This window comes from Pseudopipra pipra, chromosome 4, assembly GCF_036250125.1.
Source record: "Pseudopipra pipra isolate bDixPip1 chromosome 4, bDixPip1.hap1, whole genome shotgun sequence".
Taxonomy (NCBI): Eukaryota; Metazoa; Chordata; class Aves; order Passeriformes; family Pipridae; genus Pseudopipra; species Pseudopipra pipra.
This window is the reverse complement of record NC_087552.1, coordinates 27,709,960-27,731,363: the sequence shown is the minus strand read 5'-3', so window position 1 is coordinate 27,731,363 and position 21,404 is coordinate 27,709,960. Positions and strand designations below refer to the sequence as shown.

The 21,404-nt window shown below is 37.6% G+C and overlaps 1 protein-coding gene and 1 long non-coding RNA gene across 2 annotated transcripts in view; one reads left to right on the top strand and one right to left on the bottom strand.

The window, feature by feature from the left end:
* The window catches only part of COL25A1 (collagen type XXV alpha 1 chain), a 313,222-nt gene that overhangs the window by 252,548 nt on the left and 39,270 nt on the right, over nucleotides 1-21,404 (top strand). The window contains exons 16-20 of the mRNA XM_064652084.1: nucleotides 4,086-4,118; nucleotides 4,280-4,315; nucleotides 8,266-8,310; nucleotides 20,274-20,336; nucleotides 20,901-20,969. Coding sequence (XP_064508154.1) covers nucleotides 4,086-4,118; nucleotides 4,280-4,315; nucleotides 8,266-8,310; nucleotides 20,274-20,336; nucleotides 20,901-20,969 — 246 coding nt within the window. The remainder of the gene's footprint in view (nucleotides 1-4,085; nucleotides 4,119-4,279; nucleotides 4,316-8,265; nucleotides 8,311-20,273; nucleotides 20,337-20,900; nucleotides 20,970-21,404) is intronic.
* Nucleotides 326-21,404, bottom strand: part of LOC135413020 (uncharacterized) — a 38,482-nt gene continuing 17,403 nt past the window's right edge. The window contains exon 3 of the long non-coding RNA XR_010430074.1: nucleotides 326-5,059. This is a non-coding gene — a long non-coding RNA (uncharacterized LOC135413020). The remainder of the gene's footprint in view (nucleotides 5,060-21,404) is intronic.

Here is a 21,404-nt window from a genome sequence, read left to right as displayed (position 1 = left end):
AATTTTTCCCCTTCTGTGTTTCCCTCAAAGGGAAGGGACCAAACGAACAAGTACAAAAATTATGGTATTGTGATAGGTAATTTCCCTCCAAAATTGGCTGCTGGACAATCAGGAGTTGAAGATAAAAACACACTTTAAATCTGTATTCCAAGTGACAGCAATAATAACCTCACTTGATACCCTACTGGTTCATTGTTGCAAAGTACCAAGATGTTGTAGAAATCCCTAAAGAATAGACTTTGTCAAAATTTTTATTTTCCTTAGTTTCATTTTAGCACATGTGAGACTTGTGCTGTATCACTGAAAAAAAAAATAACATGGATTTTCAATGTGGTTTGCTTAAACAAGTCATAGTCTTTAGCAGTCAGGGTAAAGCGTGTGTTGCACAGGAGAAAGAGTCAGACATATTGATCTATTCTGGCCATCACTTTTGAATTCATATGCTTCTAAAAACATTTACTTTAGTGACTGCACTTCGGCAGAAACATAGAAATTTTTTCTTGTACCCTCACATATGTAATGCTTAACCACCTCACATCAGTTCAGTGCAAGGAGAAATTTATGATGGATTTATCAAGCTGGTAAGGAATGCGTGCAAATCCCTCAGGACCTTTGGATACAGTAAAACTACACTTTGAAGAGCACAAGGATTTTTTGGGGTATATTCTAAAGTCAGCAATTAAAAACAGACATCAGATTTAACAATAGTCAAGTTATTTGATTTTCGAACTTCATTTAAATAATACTTTATCTGCAGTCATGCTTATTAACCCAGATGAAAGTCTTAAGAACCTTAGTTATACAGTGTATGCCAGTAACATGATCCACTTTTATGTGGTTTAAGAATATAATCTGTTAGAAGTACGAGATTGTTGTTCAGGTAGATAGTTCTGCAGCAAGTAAATGGGAAGTTAATAATCTCTCTGGGAAGCCTAGTGCTGCTTTACTTGTTGATTTTCTACTTTATCAACTCTGAGAGTGAACTTGCATCCACTAGAATGCCCATACTGCACTGTGATTAGCAGTGTGCACATCTCCCTGTTTCTGCCCAAGTATAAAGTTTTAAATATTTCTATGTGAGCTTTCAGCAGTTTGGCAGTCTAAGTGGGACCAACTTGTGGAAAATATAGGTCATCATGAGACTTCTGATTTTGCCGTATCTGAAGAAATTTCAATAAACCTGTTGAACTTCATAATGCAGAAGTCTCCCATCTCTTCTGGGTTTCATATGAGTTTCAGAGGTGGAGTGGTGACATGGAAATATATTCTGTTTGTTTGGAGTGCATTGCTTTAACTATAACAGATTAGAATCCTCTGCATTAATTTTTGCAGGACTTAACAGAATTGTGACTTTGTTGATTTTCATTATTTTTCCTCCATTTTCCCTGCCTACAAGACAGTCTACCACACAGAAAAAAAAAAAACCAAAACAGTTCTTATAGGAGAGCTGCAGCTTAAAGTTCCCGATAGGCAACTCTGCAAACAGCACTTTCTAGAGAGCTTAGGAGGTGGGTTTTGACAGATAATTTAGGAGTAAGTATTAAACTTGGTGTCATTACAGTACACTTGAGCCTACTTAACAGGGTTTGTATTCTTTCCTGTTCTGCAGCATAGGAGAAGTTTTTTGCTCTATGATCATTATGTGTAATTCAGCATGAGTTTACCCAGAAATTGCTAATCATTTAAGTGGCAGAGGAAATCAGAATGACTATTTCAGACACATTTAATAAATATGCTCAAGAAGTAGACTTGACTTTTTTCCTATATTTCTTTTTTATTTGTATTTTTGTCTGTATTATAAGACTTAATAAGACTCTTTTTAAAAAGTGCATTTGTAAGAGAGCTGCTATATGTATTCAGAGATGAGATAAGTCTGGTATCCACTCAGTTCTCAGGTGTTCAGCCGCATACATGTACAGACCCTTCTTGCTTAGTAAACAGCATTAATTTTACATAAATAAATGCAGAGAACATTACAGTGGATCATAATGCTACACATATGCTTAAGAGATTTAATCCATAGTTCACAAAAATTAAAAACATTTCTTTAAAGGCTTAAATAATGTTTCTGTGAGATAAACACTAAATTTTATTTATATGGTGAGAGAGAGATACCAGGTGACAACAGTTTCAGACTTGCTTTAGGAGCAGGTTCCTGTTAGTGCAATTAATGTAGTTTTGTTTTCTCAACCACTGTACCTAGTGACTCTCAGAAATGTGGACTTGGGTGCTTTATTCTCAACCTGAGACTTTAGAATTAAAGTGTCTTTGTTGAATTGTCCTACTTTGAAGACAGTCTTAATGCCAAACTCGATTTCTGTATTCTTCCACTGTAGCCTTGGTCCCTATAAACTACCAAATATATTCCTTCTTTTCACGTGTTCACCTGCTAAATTTTCTTCATTCATGGATTGTTTGACTTATCAGTGAATTGAGAACATGCTGTACTGTAATTTTTTCTTTAATCTGATACTAATTTTTATTCTTGCATGAAGATGGCTTGTAACCATTTTGTGTCTTATCTTCTCCGTATCCATCATTACCCTTTAAAATGTTTAACTGGCTAATGTGTCTTACCAGTTGCTTTGCCACTTCATAGCTATAAAAAGTCCTTGAGGCTTCCAGTTGTACATGCTTGTAAGGGATATTAGCAGTATCACTCATGCGTGTCTATCAAAATGAGGCAGCTCAGGTTTCCATGCATGTATCAGCCCTTCATAATACTGATTTTTGTGTTTTCTTCACACAAGAGCAAGCTGCAGTAGCTGTTACTCCTGTTCTTTAAAGGACAATGAGCACGTAAACTGGTACTGTTTAATTTTGTAAGATAATACCAAAGAGACTCCATACCCAAACCAACTTTAAAGCAACGGCATTTACAGAATGCTTCCTGCAGCTTCACTGAAACATCAGGAACGGGTATCCCTATTTGTATTTTAGCACAAAGAATATTAAGCATTTATATTTTGCTTATGCATCTTCAAAGTGCATTACAGTACTGACTTCTATTCTACCTATGTAAATCACTAGCAGGCTGTGGGAGCTTGATATTTCTGCTATGTAGCAACTTGTTACTTCCAGCAAATGATGTACATTTATTTTGAATAAGGAAACAATTTTTCAAATTTATTTTCAAATATATAGTACTCTAGCCATCTTCAGTAGTATATAGTTTGACTAGAAAACTTTTCAGTATTTTTTTTCTTTTTTCTTCAACGTGTTGTTTAAGGAAAAGAAAACAACTTATTGAGTGTACAAGAATTTTAAGTATCCTGTGACAATTGTAGAAAACTGGAAGCTAAAAGCTTCCTTGGCCCGGTCACTCACTGATCCTCTGTCCTTGTACTTATCACTGCCTATCAAATCCAGTCAACTCAGTGAAACACAGGCAAATCTTTTTGAATTCTAAATGCCTCCTCAGAACAGAGACCTTTCTTGAATATGTACATTACCATAGCTAGCTCATCCTGTAAGGTGTAACACATCACTGCATTGATCTATCAGTTTAAATATATTTCTTCAGCTAAAGTGCTGAGGAAATAGAGCTATGACCAGCCCCGATGGAGATAAACTCATAAGTCACTGGGGCTTTCTTTGAAGGTGAGCCTTCATTAGCACAAAAAATTTTGTCAGTTGAGACCTGACACTTACCCTCTGTAGAATTAGGTCAAAATCATTGCTCATATTCTTTTCAAATAGCAGTAAATTATTTTAATGTAGATCAGCAATTTAGAGATGTCAAAGTATGTCCCTTCTTCTGGCTTTGTGAAGTGCATTTATACAAAATCTGCAATTACTATGTCTACATTATTAGTTGTAAAATTTGAGGTTAACTGTTACACTGTTTGGGTGAGTGAAACTAAATCTCTCTGCATGATCTTGACAACAATACTGTTCCTTTTCTGAGTCACGCTGATTGAATTCATTAGTTAAATTCCTGTGTAGCCGCACCAAGAACAGGCAATCTTGCTGTATAGTTATTTTGCCATATAATGTTGCCATAGTCTTACATGATTTGTTATAAGTGTTTCCTGGAAAACTGTATATGTAATAAGTGTGATTATTTCTTGTGGATTTTGTATCAGGGTGACCCTGGTTCTTCTGCTGCAGGAATCAAGGTAATGTGCTTTTAAAGCAGTTGTGAAGGTAGAAGAGGGGTGGTTGGTCCATGTTACTTTGCAGTGTCACAGACACTGTGGATATCATTAATGTTATGATTTTCTATATCTTTATCTTTAATTCATTTATTCAGATCTCATCTTTCATCTGTTTCCTTTAGGGTGAACCTGGTGAATCCGGACGGCCTGGACAAAAGGTATTACTTGGAATTGTTCAGTTTTCCTTTTCTGTTGGATTTGTGATAAACGATGTTACATCAATGTTACCCCTGGTCCCTGTACTCAGATTAGCCCAAGGCTGTACAGTTTAGCTGGCCAAGGCCTGTACATATTTGGTGTATGTTCATTTTGTATTTTAAAAAAGCACAGGAATGATGATACTAATTAACATGAAAAGTGATATTAGACTAACCCACCTTCCCTTCTAGCCACAGCACACTTCTTGTATTGAAAACCTATGCAGTTGCAGCCGGTGAGACTAACAAAGAATGGCTCTGTTCCTTCAGTGATCACAAGCTAACCCTGCATGTTTGACTGACTATTAACCTTCAGACTATGGTACATTATTACATCTCATTAGGAAGAAAATAAGTATTGACTAGAATCTTTTTTCACATGTACCTGTTAGGGAACAAAATAAGGATTGACTAGAATCCCTTTCATATATTCCTGTAAGGGGAATCAAACTGTCAGAGGCATGTGGTATGTTTGGAAGGACATAGACCAGGTAATGCTGCTCTGTTCTTCCTTCCAGGGGAAGAAATGCCCCTGGGTGCTGTGCGGCTGAGGCTGCTTCTGCAGTAAAGGTTCTGCAGGAGTTATAATGACTCTGTGCTGCATGAGGCCATCTGAAGCTGGGGAATTTGCTCTTTGAATCCGTAGTACATCAAACAGTAAATGCTGTGCATTCAGCTCCCTTTCATGAGAGTAGGAGGCAGGTCCTGCAGGGAGAGCAATGACACAATGAGAAAACCAGATTTTTTGAATTGCAATATTTGGTTTCCCTTGAGAGCCATTGGTACCATTCTTGCCTCTTACAATATTGAAAATTAGCCACTGCTGCCAGAGCGGAGCAGAGTCCAACTGCAAGTTCAGGTAGCAGATATTCCAGACAGACAATCAAGAACTAAAATTCTATATAATGAATGGCAGTACAACCGTTTTCTAATACTCGAGGTCTTTTGGTGACTAAGCAAAACCCCAAACCACATATAAATAAGAAATAAATAAGAAATTAAGTCTTTTTGTTTGAAAATTATAACTGTCATCAATTGTAGGATACTAAACAAAGACTATTATGGTTGAAAATGCAGTTCTTTAGTAAAATACAGTTTTAATTAGGAGAGGTAATCAAAGTTGTTTAAAGCTGTCTAATCTACGGAGTCATTTGGTGTGTGCATTCTGCATTGCATGCTTTGCTTGGGTAATAAACCAGAAAATGCACTTAAGAGCCTGTGGAGATTCATACTGTCATTAGGTGGCTGCCATGGAGGCAAAACTAGCAGTGATTTATCAGCAGGCTCCTCGATCTCAGTCCCCGGGCACTCAGGTTTGATCTCATTTAGGCAGCATGGGTGAGTGAGGGGTACGCAGTTCAAACTTTCTATAATCTCAGCTTCTTGTTCACACCAGGGGGGGCTTAGTGTGTTCTTTCCATTCACATCATAAGCTTCCACTATGCCATGTTCATGTCCCAGCCCAAACCAGCAGCTCCTATAATGCGCTTATGCAGCATGCCTTCTCCAGACAGATGCCCCACGTCTGCTGCTCTGCACCCCTGCTTAGCAGGGACTTGTTACCCCACCAGAGATTGGGGGGGGCTCTTTTTCCAACTAGAGGCATGTCTCTGCCATCTATGTCATCTGAATACTTTTCCCTCTTCCTGAATACTTGTCCCATTCCTATTTCCTTCCTGTATCTTCTTTTCTTCCTCTCCTTCTAGTTGTTCCTTATCCATCTTCTAAGGACAGATATATATTGAGCTGCCCACCTGAATATTATTTACATGAAATGAAATGAGACAGTATTTTGGCAATCTGACAAGGCTGCTTTGTGCCATATTGTGTGATTGTGTGCAGAGGTGATAGGATGACCTGCAGTGCCAAGCTGAACATTATGAAAGAGTTAGTATACAGCTTTGGTTTCCTTAAAAATATTTCTTCCCATAAATTGTACTCAGATATTAGGAAGAGTCCAGAAAAGAAAATATTATGCATTCATCTACAATACCATTTGTAGGTAAGAAATAGTGATTTATTTAATTGTGTTTCACATTGTTTAATGTATCTTTGAGGGGCATTTTAATTGTTTTAGATTGGGACTCTGAACTGGCTTTGCTGGATTCTTTCTGCTTGTTATGTGTGAGTCTGTGGGGCTTACCTCTGTCCCAAGACTAAATAGTGACCTACCGCAGCAATACTATTATATTATCAGTTATAAATATTCAAATGCTGTGCTTAGAAGTGAAAAACAGTGTCTCCACAATTAGATGAGAAAAGTTCATGGTTGTAGTTTTGTATGTATGGCCACGCAAAAAATGTTTGGAGTTAACATTTTGTTAGTGCAATAGAGGCCTTTTAAAGGATTATTCTTTTGCAAGTGATAACCCATTTTCTGCTTTAGAAAGTGTTAGTGAACATACCAAAAAATATTAGTGTCTGTTGAAAATGGCATCCTAGCCTCTGTTCTTCTATCTGATTTTATAGTTAATATATTGAGACTGGAATCTTTCCTGTGCTTTTAGGCAATTTGAACAGTTAGAATTTTGGAGAAACTAAAATGCACAAAGATGCTGTTATCAGATCCTTCTATACCACTTGAAAATCACTCCATTTGGTAAAGTGATTTACAGCCTGTCTATTGTGTCTTTCAGTTTGTGGCAGAATGTAATTTTGTTATGAACATTTCAAGTCTATTCAATATTACTGCCTCAAAGAAGTGTTTTTGGGTACAGTAGTTTGATGAACATCTATCTTATGTATACATGTATTTATGTTTGTGTATGTGTACATTTGTTTATGTGAGTGTAGGAATGTATGTAAGCATGTGTTTACACAGACATGTAAGATATTTTAATAGCACAATCTGTATGAATCAGCCCAAACCACAGAGTTGAAATCTGTATTTCTATAAAGCTCAGGAGTGTACAAAATCTGGGATTATAGTTCAATTCATTATAAAGGTAAAAGTTGACTTCAGAGTTCAAACCTAAGCTTCCAGAAAGTTCAGGGAATATTCAGATCCAAAGTGCTGGTTAGAATCCACCTCTATATTAAAATAAAATCTCCAGCCTTTAAAATAATGATTTCTTCACATGTTATTGCTCTTTTTTTCCTCTTCATCATCTTTATATCCCTGGACAACATTTTTCCATTTAGCTGATATCTCAAAATGACCATTTGTGAGAATGTTGTCATTCTTGTCTTAGACTAATTTCAACTTAATTTCAAAATTAATACATTCAGTTTTGAATACCTGTTAAAAAATTACCCTTGCAAATGCAGTTCTGTAGCTCTTTAAATTGCAATTTTAAATAAGCAAGGCTTTTCTGGGTAAAGCAGTAAAAGGTTACACTCCCACTGTCCTTCATGGCACCGTGTATATTCATAGATAAATAGCAAGCTCTGAAATGATGTTATGGATAGCTCCATAAAATTGATGGCCCAGTTATAATTATGCAGTCCTGCTTGAATCATGCAATTTAAACTAAGCTCTTCTGAATTGCTTTGTAGCTAAGTCAGGCAGTTACACAGCACAATATCTAGCTCAGAGTTGGGAATGGAACAGAATTAAACATCTGTTGTAAGTATGGAACTTAAATGACAGTGTGTAAAATGAACCAGTGCTGCTTGTTTTCTTCCCTTTTGCTGAAGGCTAAGGAGAATTCATATTTGGCTTTACTGACATGGATTTTCAGTCTAGGTGTCATCTTCACATTCAAGGTTCCCAGAAGATACCTAAGTTCTTAACACAACTCTTACTCATTGTACATTTAAGACAGTCAGATATTTTGAAAATATCGGTCCTGCTGGAGCTGACCAGCAGTCATTCATGCTCTTTTATCTTCCTGCACAATTTACAGGGGTGTTCGCTGGATAGTGACCATAACTGAATAATGTCTGTAATATTATGTAATTTTCCCATGTAGGGTGAACCAGGTCTTCCTGGGCTTCCTGGACTCCCTGGAATAAAGGTAAATAAACTTTGTATCTGTTGTATTGGGGGGACATCACAAAGAGGGCGAACTGCAAGAATTTGGCTCAAATGGACTTGCTGTACTTGTCTTACATCTTCTGAGTCTGTGGTATTAAACTAGGAGTTGGCATGGAAATGTTTCAGATGGAAAATTGATTAAGTGTCTATGAGTAGGCAAACAGTGTATCTTACATTATAATGTCAGTAGAACATTGCATTCTAGGTTTGGGGTTTTTTTAAAATCTAAAATAGTAGAGGGTTTTATTTTTTTTTTTTATTTAATGGAAGAGTCTTGTCATCAAAGTTTTATTTGGTTTCCACTTTGATGTGTGCTTTCCAGTAGCAATAGTCTACTGAATTTACCAAGCCTCCAGCCAGAGAACTGCATTAATTATACACAGGATGTGGAGAACTGGTTCTGTCGACAAAAATACGCTGTGCTCCATTACACAGCAGTGATTTCCACTGACAAGTCAAAATGTTTTAGTAAGACTCTTGTCAGTATAAGGTACAGTCCCTGACCCAATACCTGGTTTAGTCTCTGGCTTCCAGTTTGTCTGGAATCTTTAGGCAAGTTGATTCAAAAGACACGTGGTTGGTTGAGTTCTACGTAGTTGCATTGGGAATTGCAGACACTTGTGCAGTTTGAGCTATAACTGTATAATTCTGCACAGAGCGAGTGAATTCACATATCCTGAGTGAGTACAGATTAGAATGATCGCTTTTCCTTCATGGAAAAGACTGTTCTTTCAGAAAACAAAATCTTTGCATTCCAGCACGGGCCTGTGTATGCCTTGAGGAGACAGTTTTTATAATTTCTCCCTCCCGTAACAAGGAGGATAAGTCAGAGACTAAATTCTTGTCCATTGTGGTAGGGTTCAGGATTTATGTAATGGAATGTAATATTTGCAGCAGTTTTCTTAAGGGACCTGTGAATTGCCACAGCATTGAAGCATAATGTCCCTTCTGTGTTCCTAATGAATTACGGGCAGAATTGAATGTGCATATTAGAGTTTGTGTGTTGTAGCAGCTGAAAATACAGTTCCCAGGGAGGTTGTTCGTTTTCTGCAATACTGAATCCTATACTGACTAGTGAAGATCATGTAAGAAGAGAGTCTTGTGTGGTTAAACTATTTTTATAAGGACCTTTGGCAGCAATCCCTATTCTATTTACTTTAACTGTGAGCAAAGAGTAGCTCAGTTGAAGGTCATTGGGGCACTTGCCTGGGGCACTCATCCTGGGAACACATGCCAAAAGCAACTGGAGTTGTGGCTGGTCTTTGGGGTTTCCATCTTCATGCAGACCTTGCATGTCCATGAATTTAACCAATAAATAAAAAAGTCTACATCTGAGCGTCTGCTCTGGGAAAATTATTTGTTGGCAGTAAGGCTGGCTCAGAGGGGCAGCTTTTGAAATCACCTGAAAGGCAAAAAGTGAAGTGAAAAATGGATGAAGTGCGGTAGTTTTGCCCAGTGAAACTTGTTTCCGAATTCAGTGGGTACAGTGGAAAAACAGTGCAGTTGCCTGCAGAGTAAAATGGAATCATTTGGTCAAATATTAATCATTTAGGGAAGTGCAGTCTTCTATTTAAAATCTAGTCCAGAGGGAGACTGGTGGTGTTTCAGTGAAGAAATTTCATCTAGTGCAATTCTGCGTTGAGGTGGCTGTCTGCGCCATAGATGGTGACAAGCAAGCTAGTAGAATGTGCACAGGAGAGAGCAAAGCACATCTGGTCACATCAGGCTTACAGGATGGGTGTTGTTCAATTCAAGGCATTCAACTCTATGTAATTAAGCAGTCTGTAGAAAAAAACCTGGATATTTCTGTCACTGAAAGCTATGTCTGTGGCATGAAAAGAAGTAGCAGAAACCAGAGAATGGCTGGAGTTAAGACAATGGACAATCCTCAGCAAAGAAAAAGTAGTATTTGCCCCCTTTTCTCACCCTCTGTTTTAGCTAAGATTTATGTCCCACCATGGGAAAATCATCACATCAATTTCCAAAAACAACATCAGCATTATCTTGTGGAGAAACAAAGTTCCAGGGAACTGGTGTTGATTGAAGTTACTTTGGAATAGCAGTGACAGGATGAGAAATTTGAACATGGAGGAAACCCAATTGTCTGGATTTGCAATCACTTGGTGCCATCATGTTGTTACCACACAAAACAGAGAGGAATCCTATTTGTAGCAGTGACTTCCTTATGGTCTTTTTTTTTTCCTTTTTTTCTCTTTTTTTTTTCTGTTTTTCTTTTTTTCCTCTCTCTTTTTTTTTTCCCCTGATCGATCCTTGTTGTTGATTACAGTATTTTCAAAGATTTCTCAGGACTTTATAAAACTCTCCAAGATAATGTCTTTGCTATTCTTTTAATAGTGATATGCAGTGATGGTATGTATAATGTGAAAGAAATAGTACAAACCTCTCACAATGTTGTTTTGACATCTAGGAACTTGTCACAATATGTAAGTTTCCATAAGGGAAGTTTTTCCTAGCAAACGGATGACAACATTCTTGTGAATTTGCGTGCCAGCCCAGTAGCTGTTGGCAGAGATTTTTCAGACTGTTTCCAAACTTTGTGAGAGGTAAAGAAAAGTAGATCAAGATACAGGAATATTCTACTCATAGAAGATTCCTGGATGTAGTTCTTAAATATTAAATAGTAAGTTCCCTTTTCTTTAAATCTCTTAGTTGAACTGAAATTTGCTTCCTTGTGAATTAATCTCTGTGGTAGCAGAGTGTATTATGAAATGTTTTAGGTAACTGTAAACATACATAGCACTCTTTACACATGCTAAACCAACCTATGAAAACACAAATGCCATGCCAGGCAATGGACCATATCTGTCCAGCTACATCTCATATTTCTTCTTATGGTTGAAGAAGCTTCCCAAGACATTCAGTCCAGTGTGCTTGAACATACATAAAGGATTAATAGATACTAATCACTGAGAAAGTTTCAGCTTCTTGTAATGCCATTTCAATTAATTAATCAATGTTTCTGGGAACCTGTTAGGACTTGGTTGAATGTGATACTGGAGTCTGAATGAGCAGCAACATTGGATGGACATGCAAGTATCATATCTGAATGCAGAGTATGCAGCAGGGTCTTTTATTACTTACTTTTCTAGACCCATTCACTATGCACATGCGGATGTTTTGAGAGTTCTTCCTGTTCCTTTTTGATCTCTCCTTGTCAGTTGGTGCCATGGAGGAAACATAAGTGCAGTTAGTTGTCTCCAAGACAGTGAAGAAGCTGTCTATGACAGACTGGAGAAACGTTACTCAAGCACCTGTTGCTGTTTAGGAATGGCTGGAAACTTAATGAGCCCCTGAATGTGTTCCACCCTGTCACTTGGGAAGCAAGTAAGGCACCTAAACACAGAATATTAACTCATCACTCTGCTATCCCTGAACTGATGCCAAGCAGACACAGAAGCCTGTCTGTGAAACACAAACTTCATATATCTGTTTTATCTCATAACTTTTGTGGGAAGATACATACAAAGCAGCACTTGCTTACTGTAATGTAATGCATACCCTTATTCATTCTAATGTCAGACATCTCTCAAATCCATTGCATTGCATTTTCTGGAATTTAGTCTGTACAGTTCTCAACTTCTTCACTGAGTGAGAAGCCTTCACAGAACACAAGCCTCTTCTCAGTAGCAACACTTTATGCAAGATCTAGATTTTCAGTGACATTCCTGGCATTTGTCCGTCAGTTTTTTAAACAGATACTGAACCAAAGCTTATGAGTGCATATAAATTTTTATTTTATCCTGTTCAAGCAAACAGAACTGCTGAATGATTTGACATAAGGAAAGACCGGCTTCTTAGCCTTTCTGCTTTTGAGAGGTAGGGAAAGCTTTCTGTATTTTAAAATCCAGTGGAACTGGCTGATTTAATAGACTTGCCAGTATGCAACATCTTGTATCTTTCTGTACAATTACTTTGGGTTGAATTCCCTGGGGCTGTGCTTGAGCAAGGTTTCAGAAGAACCTGGATAGGGATATGGGAATTTGAATCACGTTTATGTCCTTTTTCTTTTTGTGAGAGCAAAAACAGTTTTAATTTTCTTCTGTACTTAAATTTCTTTTTTTTTTTCTGTACCTACTCAGAGATCTTACCCTGTGACTTTCCTAATTCCGTGCAAAGGCTGAAAGCCTCTCTGCTCCACAGAAATTATTTTTTAAGCTCTAGAAGTGTTATTACTACTTTCACCCAGTTAGTCCTGTTACAAAAGAGAACTTTCAGAGAAAATGAGAGACAGAATTTTCTAGCTGGATGCACAGAAGTTAATGTCCTGTTAAAACTCTTGTAGAAAAGAGAGCAACTGTTGTTGAAACTTTTGTGTTTAGATATTACTCTTATAATCTGGCAGCAAAATTAAAGGAAATCTGAAGTAAATGGTAGCTCTAAGCATTTTATTTTGGAGTCAATGCCATTCACCATCTACAGGAAAGTTCTGCAAATTCCCTTTTTCTCACAGGAGTTCTTAGGAAGGCTGTGCACATTTACCTAATGCATTTTTTCTTTTTGATATTTCCATTCTTCTTCCTCTTTTTCTTCCTTGTCAGTCACTGTTAACAGGAAGCCTGCAGGGCCTGTCTCTCTCTCCATTTTCTCCAGTACTCAGATATTCTTGCCCAGGCTTCAGTTCATTTTTATCCAGTAGGTCCCCATATTCAGAATTCTTTCTAGCCTGGACTCAGGAGCTGGAAAGGACCGGCTGACTTTGTGACAGGCACCTCCAAATCCTGGATACAGAGATGTGCTGAACACATTAACTGCAGCAATTGGAATTTGAGGGAATTAATTTCTCTCTGATATGCACTTGCCTTAGCTGATATATATATATATATGGAAATATTAAAGTGTGGATAAATTTCCAACCTTTCATTACTCACATACAGTGTTCTTGAAAGCGGGTCATCTGCCTGAGCAGAGGGAAATGTGTAGTGTAGTATAGGTTAAATACTGAGTAGTAAACTATAAGAATGCATGTTTTGGGTGCAAATGGGAACTGATCTAAAAATAGAGGACTTAATATTTGCATTTGGTGGGCTGTTTTTCAGAAGTAGCTCTGTGCATGGGTGGATAAAATACATTACACGGTTGTGCAATTCATTTTGAGTATTCACTTTCCAGAGTGGATGTATATATGCAAACATATATCTGTATGTATATGGTTACACATCTTTGTTCCTTCATTCCTAGCTCTCTGTTTTCCATGTTTTACGGTGGTAATCGCTTCCATAGGGTAAACATGTAATTTCCCAGAAATAATTTTGAGAATCAAGGCCAGAAAATGAAATCATCATCGACATTGGATGGTATGCATGTGTCAGGAGTATTTACTGGAGCATTCTTCAAGATATATGCAGTTCTTATTAATCTGTCAGAAACTATATCCTCCAAATCATGAAAACTCTCATTATCTGTCCTGGAAAAAGCTAAAACATAAGTAACTGAAACACAAAATGTTGTTTCCTCTAAAGCTATTACTAGCTGGAAGATTGAGCTTCACAGCATATGTTTTATGACATAGTTTAATTTTTCTTTGTACAACAACAACAACAAAAATCCAAATCTAAAATTTTGAAAATAGTTGAATAATTTGACAGTCCATCATCCTGCTGTTTTGCAAAATCAAGAATTTTGTCATCCACAAAGAAAACGACATCAGTAATATGAAAGTATTTTTTTGCCTCAAATACATGTTTTTATAAGGTCAGAAAATGAGGGCATGCCGTTAAGTTCTTTATCTTTCAGAGTAGCAATAAAAATTTGTGAGATTTGTTATCTTAACTGTTTTTTAAAGAAAACAATATGAGGCCAGACTCTTCATCATTTAGCAGTTCAGTCGCTGCGAAGAATTAAAAATTGGGTGCTCATTACAAAAAGTTTCTTTATTCTAATCCTCAAAAGTAGTTATCATGCTGACTTGCATTATAATTAGCCTTTAAGTAAAAAAGTCCATTATATGATCAATGCATGCAGAATTAATCAGAATTATTACTGGTTCTGTTAGTACCCTCCCAAAGCAACATACTTGCTAAGCAGACAGAACTTAAAAGCAAGGCGAAAATTAGGCTCACTAAAAAGCAATATATGTCATGCAAATAGGGGCTTGTTATGAAGCTTCAGGATTTTAGCCAGGTTGTAAGGTTTTACTTCTCTAACTCTAAATGAATCATAAAGACTAAATACACATTTGGAAATTCTAAACCACAATTGTTTTTCTAACTTTAGAGACTGATTAGGGAGTAAAGATATTGTTTCAAATGCGATGAGTGAGCCAGACAACCTGTTTTAACTGGCAATTTCTGGAGCCAATTCTGAAGTGATGTGAAAAGCCTTAAGAAAGACCTTATAAAATGGGGTTAGGGTTTTTTTTAATCAGATTTCCTAGCACCTTGTTCATTTCCTTCTTAGGAGCTGAATACTCTAGCGTTCCTGAGAGCAAAATTCCCATGGACATCAGGCTATATATAAAGTCCCTCTAATGCCCTTCACAGTGAAAAAGTACTCTCTGACTTGTACAGTCTAAGGCCAGCTGAATTTCTGAGAAATTCACTGGAACTAAGTGCTGCAAACAGAGGTAGGGCATGAGCAAGCACGGCTTCATCAACCACCATGAATTGCTCTGTTCCAGGCTCCTGAGAATTTAGCCCTCAGTCCTCTCCAGAGCGCAGGAGTTGCAGTATTTTGGTTAGATAGCAACCTCAGAAATTAAGTTTTAGGGCAGCAGAGGGCAACTTACAGAAAATCAACACAAGCAACAATGAACCAAATCAATTTAGTATAACTTCATATCTGTTCTCCAAATTGTCTTACATCTGGGTTTGGGGTTTCTTTTGCTAGCTCTTCTATGTATCTCCACCTTTGCAGGATTCTTTCAGTAGAGTTAGGCAAGGAAAAGGCATCATACTATTTTGTTTTAAATATGTCTACAAGGGAGCCAGGGTAACACTGAAGACAAGCATACCTTGGTCTCTTTATGTGATTAAAATGAGGACCCTTCCATGTCAGTGCTTGTCAGAAAGGACACTTTGGGGTCTCCCAAGGTCTGTGACTCCTGAAGAATTTGCAGGCTGGCCCATTCTTGTCAGACACAAGAATTTTTGGAGAAACATGAGATCTATAGGCTGGAGTTTGGAAGCTCCAAGCCTGTCCAACGCTGTGTGTTCAAGCGTGGTCATGGTTTTCCTTAAGCCCACACAGTTGGGTTTTCTGTGTATGGAAAAGGTGGGGTGGATCCACCTTTCCAGAATCCTCCATTCTGGATTGGAGGACATTCTGGATGCTTTGGCATGGTTTGCCAGCTCAGAGGTGTGCACACACAAGTCCTGATCTTCTTGGTACATTCAGACTTCTAAGAGAATGCCGGGGAAAGGTGTGTGTCCTGCCTTGTGGCACACCTGCCAGTCAGCCCAGGAGGTCCAGAACTCCCATGGTCTTGGCAGACATTGAACAAAATATTCCAGGACCAATGAACTATGTAATAAAGGTAAGAGTTTGACATTTAAATTTCTCTGGCTAATTCTAGTGCATAGCACTAGATAAGAGTAAGGATGGAAATTACATTACTCCTTTCAAATTCATGGACTAAAGGTTGGTTTAGTTGCATTTCTATAGCATAGAGAACATAATATAGTAATCTCTTGTAGCTGAGATAGGAAGGTGACGCTGAGACTTACAAGTAGGATAGTAATTTCAGAAATGGAAGTGAATTTATTTCATTGTTGCAGGAAAGTTGGTGCTTTGGGTGCCTTCCTGTAGCACAGGTTTCTTTTTTAGGCAAACATTGATCTGGATGGGAAAATGTGTGTTATAGTCATTAGAAGAATAATTGCAGAAGGAAGAACCTTCTGTGGGAAAACAGTGTATCCAACAACTACTGTTCTCTGATGATTGCTTGTATCAGCACAGAGCTGTGTATTTCAGACACTGAGAGTGGATTAGTTCTGTCTGTGAGAACAAAGTTTCAAATAGTGCTAGTGGTGTGTGTCTCATCTGTGCAACGAAGGCTAATTCTGACCAAATATAGTATTTGAACTACGTTGTGGATAAACATTTGCCAAATTAGAGGTGTTTCAAACAGCAGTCAGCATTTCAAATGGTATTTCAACTGTTGCACCTTTTTTAAGCCAAGTTTTAGCCACTTATGGGTTCCATAAAACTTGAAGATGACAGTGAGCATGAACTTAAGTGCATCTTAGGGTTAACCTCTAATATCAAAGCTAGTCTCTGCCTCAGCCCATAAATGCTTTGATCATCATAAAACCAGTTATGAATATGTCTAGATAATAATCCTCATGAAACTTTGACTATCCTCTGAAGTAAATTTCAAGGTGGCTTTTTAATGTTAAATTTTGAGGAAGCTCACATTATGCTGAATGTACAGCATGCCATTATAGGGCCCTTTTATGGTTCAGACATTTTATGATAAGAGGTAAAAATGAACATTAAAATTGTTTGTGAATAGCACTATATAATTTGCCATCTGACCCACTAGTATTTCTACAGACAACACATGTTAGAGGTAGTCTCTTAAAATATCAACATATGAAGCCACTAAAAATTATTCTTTAAATCTTAACACATCACTTCTGTAAACTGGATGAAATTCACAAGCTTGCTGATTTTTTTTAAATACCAGTCTGCCTGTGTTGTGATTAATACAGATTGTTCCAAGTCCTAAAAGTAGATGAAGTTTGAATGCTGAAATTTGTCTTGTTGACATCCTGTGCAATGTGGTGGTTTCTAAGCAGTGATTTCCTAAGTGTACCAAAGGGTTAAAGTAGAACAAGCAAAAGAGCCATCACTTGCTGATGGCTTTCTGTACAGCTGCTAACAATATTTCAAATGAGGGAGTTCCTTACCTTTCTTTCAAAACATAACTGTTTAACTCCTCTTTCCAGATTTTTCTATTCCTTGTCCCAGCTTTGGCAGGCAAAGAAGTTTGTGGTAGATTCTTACTAGATAAAACTTGGATATTATTATAAGAAGTTGTAGGGAGATGTTTAGAAAAGTATTGTAAATCTCGGTTACTCTGATTCCTTCCATTCCTCTCAGCATCTCACAGTAGTTTTGAACAAATTCTGAGTTCATTTAAGCAAGAGATTTAAGAACAGGAGGTGCTTCAGTGAATGCCAGAGCCACAATGTTCTCAAACCGAAGTACAGTTATGAACGAGCCTTCAGTCTTGCTTTCCTGCACCTATGTGCCAGCTAAATCATAAAGGTCATATATTTACAACAAAAAGCTAAAACTCTTAGTCCTTCATTTTCTAACCACATTCCTCTATGGCTCTGGAATCTTGTTTGTGTGATGGACTAATCATAATGGTCTCTCCCTTACCTTTGTGTAACAGGGACACCAGCATGCCTTTCTGAGAGGGAGATGTTTTCTTTACATTTCACATGTCATTGACAGTGTTAATTTTGATAGATTCCTTTTTTTTTTCTGAGTGGCACAAAAGATAGCATAAAGCATGAAGTCGGCAATATTTGCAGAATATAATGGCAGGATACAAGTGGTAAGAGGAATGGGCATTGCTTCTCATGTAAATATTACTCTTCTGAGTAACTGAGACAGAAATGCCAGAAACAAACTTGATACAGTTGTTACCTCCACTAACTTTGAATGTTGCAGAAGTAATACCCAGTTGAGCATTTTACCTAATGCCTTATGCTGTGGATACACTCAAGAGATTTGAAATATTAGAGAAGACATGGCTTAGTTTTAAATCATCCAAACATGTTGTCTTTTTACTTAGAAGCTTAGTTCAGATGGCAAATCAGATCTGTCTTTTAATCTACTTATGCTTAGTAGCAGCATAGAGGGAGAATTGCATGGTTTTTTTGATGTAGCCAGGTTTTAACTGCTGCGGTTTGTTTCATGTGTGATAAGAATACAGTGTTGGATCATGTTCAACTTGGCATCCACCACAGCCACTGCGTCTCTCTCAGCAGAGCTGCTACTCAGACAATCAGTTCCTAGTCTCTACTAACACACCACTTTTTCCACTCCACATTTGAAAACATTTTAAAACTGTGCCATGTAAGACCTGTATTCTACTTATCCTGATTAAGCCACCAGCTTCTTTCATTATCAATTTCACTAGCTTTGGCAAAGCATCTTTTTCTTACCTCTTTAGAGATTTTGGGGGAAGGTGGGGTTTCTTCTTGGACTTTGGCCAGAAGTTTTCTTGTGGTATGCAACTGGTATAGTCCTGAGCAAAAAGCAAGAATTTGACTCAAAAGCTGTGCATCAACCTCTGAGTGACACTTCTAAGCCTTACCACTGAAAAGATTAAATCAAGTAGGCACTGCATATTTCTTCTGCCTGAAGTCATAATAAGCTGGCCAAGAAATTAGCCCTGGCAAAATTCAATATTATAACAATATAGATCTAATGAGTACCTTCTCATTCTAAAATAAATTATTGAAGCTGCATTGTTCTTCATTTACTGACATTTAAGTGCTTCCATCTGCAATGACAACCTTATGTTACTCTTGCTGGTGTGCAAGACTTATATAAACTGTAAGGGTTCTTTTGTATGAAAGCAAAAAAACCCCACATGCTTCTCTGTGACATGTTTGTCTCAGTTTATTTCTTTGTTGCCATATTTTCAACCATGGCCAGCTGGAACTTCATGTAAGAAAGCTCATTATTTTTTGTATTTTTTTATAATCTAAATTGGGGTCTTTGAGTGCTTTCTGTGGCCCTCAGTATAGCCACATGAAAGATTTCTCTGGTTATAGGTTTGCTTTGAACTGTTAATGATGGATTGCTGATGAGAGCACAGATGAATGTGCAAGAATACTTCATAATTTGCTCGCCCTGTGCAGCATACCTGCATTTCTAAGGAGGGAAAGAGGTGAAGAGAAATATTATTCAACTGCTCCTCTGCACTGTCTGTATGTTGTCAGTAATGGTATCACTACAGGATTATGACACATCTTTCTTTTAGCTATTTGAAAAGGCATTTGATGGGTAATTTTTAAGTTCAGGGATATTGTTAAAAGGCTAATAAATAAGTATTAATTGCGTTACACTGCTGATTTTAAAATTTATAATAGCTTGTGGGCATATCTTCTTGATTCAAATTTATGTGGAAAAAATGCAAGATTAATTAGCAGGAAACCTTATTCAGGAGAGTTTGTGAAGGAAAGCATATGGCTTATTAATCTTCCATTGTCCCTCTTCAGGCACAGAGACAGATAAAAAAATAGGGCCTTACTCAATGGCTCAGTGCTGTTTCTGCTGCAGCTCTGCTTGATTCCTGCTATTTGTCTGTTCTGTTTGTACAAATGAATGTGAAGGAAGGGGACAGAACACAGAGAGAATGAGGAGAGCTGTGGCTCATTCCCAGCTGTTCACAACCAGAGATGTCTGGGTGCAGAGAACTGAAGTATTTTACTGTCAGAGTGAGGAGGGAGAATACCATGGTGCTTCAAGTCTCTGACTTGAAAGGGGTTTTAACACATTACAACAGTACCATCTGGCCTCTCCATTTGTCATTGCTTTATCATGCACTTACCATGTCTGCCCATCTATTCATGTGCTGCAATAGAAAGCTACACGTGACTGAAATGAACTGTCCCTTTCTAAGTTTTGGAATGCTCAGAACCCTCTTCCTGCCTTCAGACTTGCTTTGATTAGTTGAGTGTGTTACGCTACAGACCAGGTTGCATATTAACAGTCCTTAACCTCATAAAAACCATGTTTGACACCTTCTGCTTCATTTGCATTTCGTGTGCTGTGTGATGGCTTGCTACAAGAATTTATACTGATGAAAGTAATCCATGATGAAAAGTACTTCTGTATAACTGTTGCGTCACAGCTGGACAGCTGTAAGCAATACAGGGGAAAATACTATTCAAAATAAACTAGTGTTACTATAATTACATATTGCTAAATAAATAAACTAACATTCCTCTCGTATTTTTAAAGGGTGAACCAGGTTTCATTGGTCCTCAAGGAGAACCTGGCTTGCCAGGGCTACCAGGAACAAAGGTAAGGGTGGTTGGCCAGCACTCTGATGCGAAGCCCCTAGAGCTGATGTCAAATTCAACTTCCTCAGCAAGTAGTAGAGACTGAGACTGTACTAATGGAGGTAAATGTGGAAAGTCATAGTTAATGGAGCAGTGCTTTGAGATAGATCCATATATATAGAGACATATATATGTATATGTATGTATATATATATATACACATACATATATATGTATGTATGTATGTATGTATGTATGTGTATATATATATATATTGGTACCCTCAAAAAGTTTGAAGGCAGATGTCTCATAACTTAGGTCAGTAAATACCCTTTTTTCATGTTAGAATCCAAAACTGACTTGTTCAAGAGCCAGAATATACATGACTAAAGAAACTATGTTTTCATAAATATGATGTATTTTAAAAAAATGGCTTGAAAGTTTGTGCAGGAATTAGAATTTTGATACTACACACCAGGCTGAAAATACAGATAAAGTAAACCTCTGTTTCTTCTGTTGGCTTTGTTTCTTTGGTCATGCTAAAGACTGCCCAGTATTTTCCATATATGTGTATCTGTTGCAATAGGGTGACAGAGGAGAGGCGGGCCCTGTTGGGAAGGGTGAGCGAGGTGAGCCTGGAGTCCCTGGACCAAAGGTCAGTCTGATTTTATAATGGAAATGTTTTGTTAGTTTTATACCTTATGAATACATCTTTTCCTGCTGAGAAGTAGAACAAAACTTGGTGAGTGAACTTCTAAGTGGAAATGCTGCCAAATACTCTACTTCAGTCTAGAAGACAATGGCAGTTTTGTGTTCACAGCTGTGGAACTGCAGTCTGAATGGACTCTTATTTGGTCTACAAAGTAAAGGCACTACCTACATACACTGTCATGAAATTGGCCTAATTCTTTCCAGCTGAAGTCCTGACCTCCAGGTCCCTAACTTTCAGCATCAGTGTTTGAACTCTTTGACCAGTGTAGCTATTGAATGCAGAGAAAATCCATTTTGCATGCTGTTTTCTAACTCTCTGAGAAAGAGATCAGTCTAACTACATTTTAGTGGTGTCTTAATATTTCCCTCTGTGTCAATA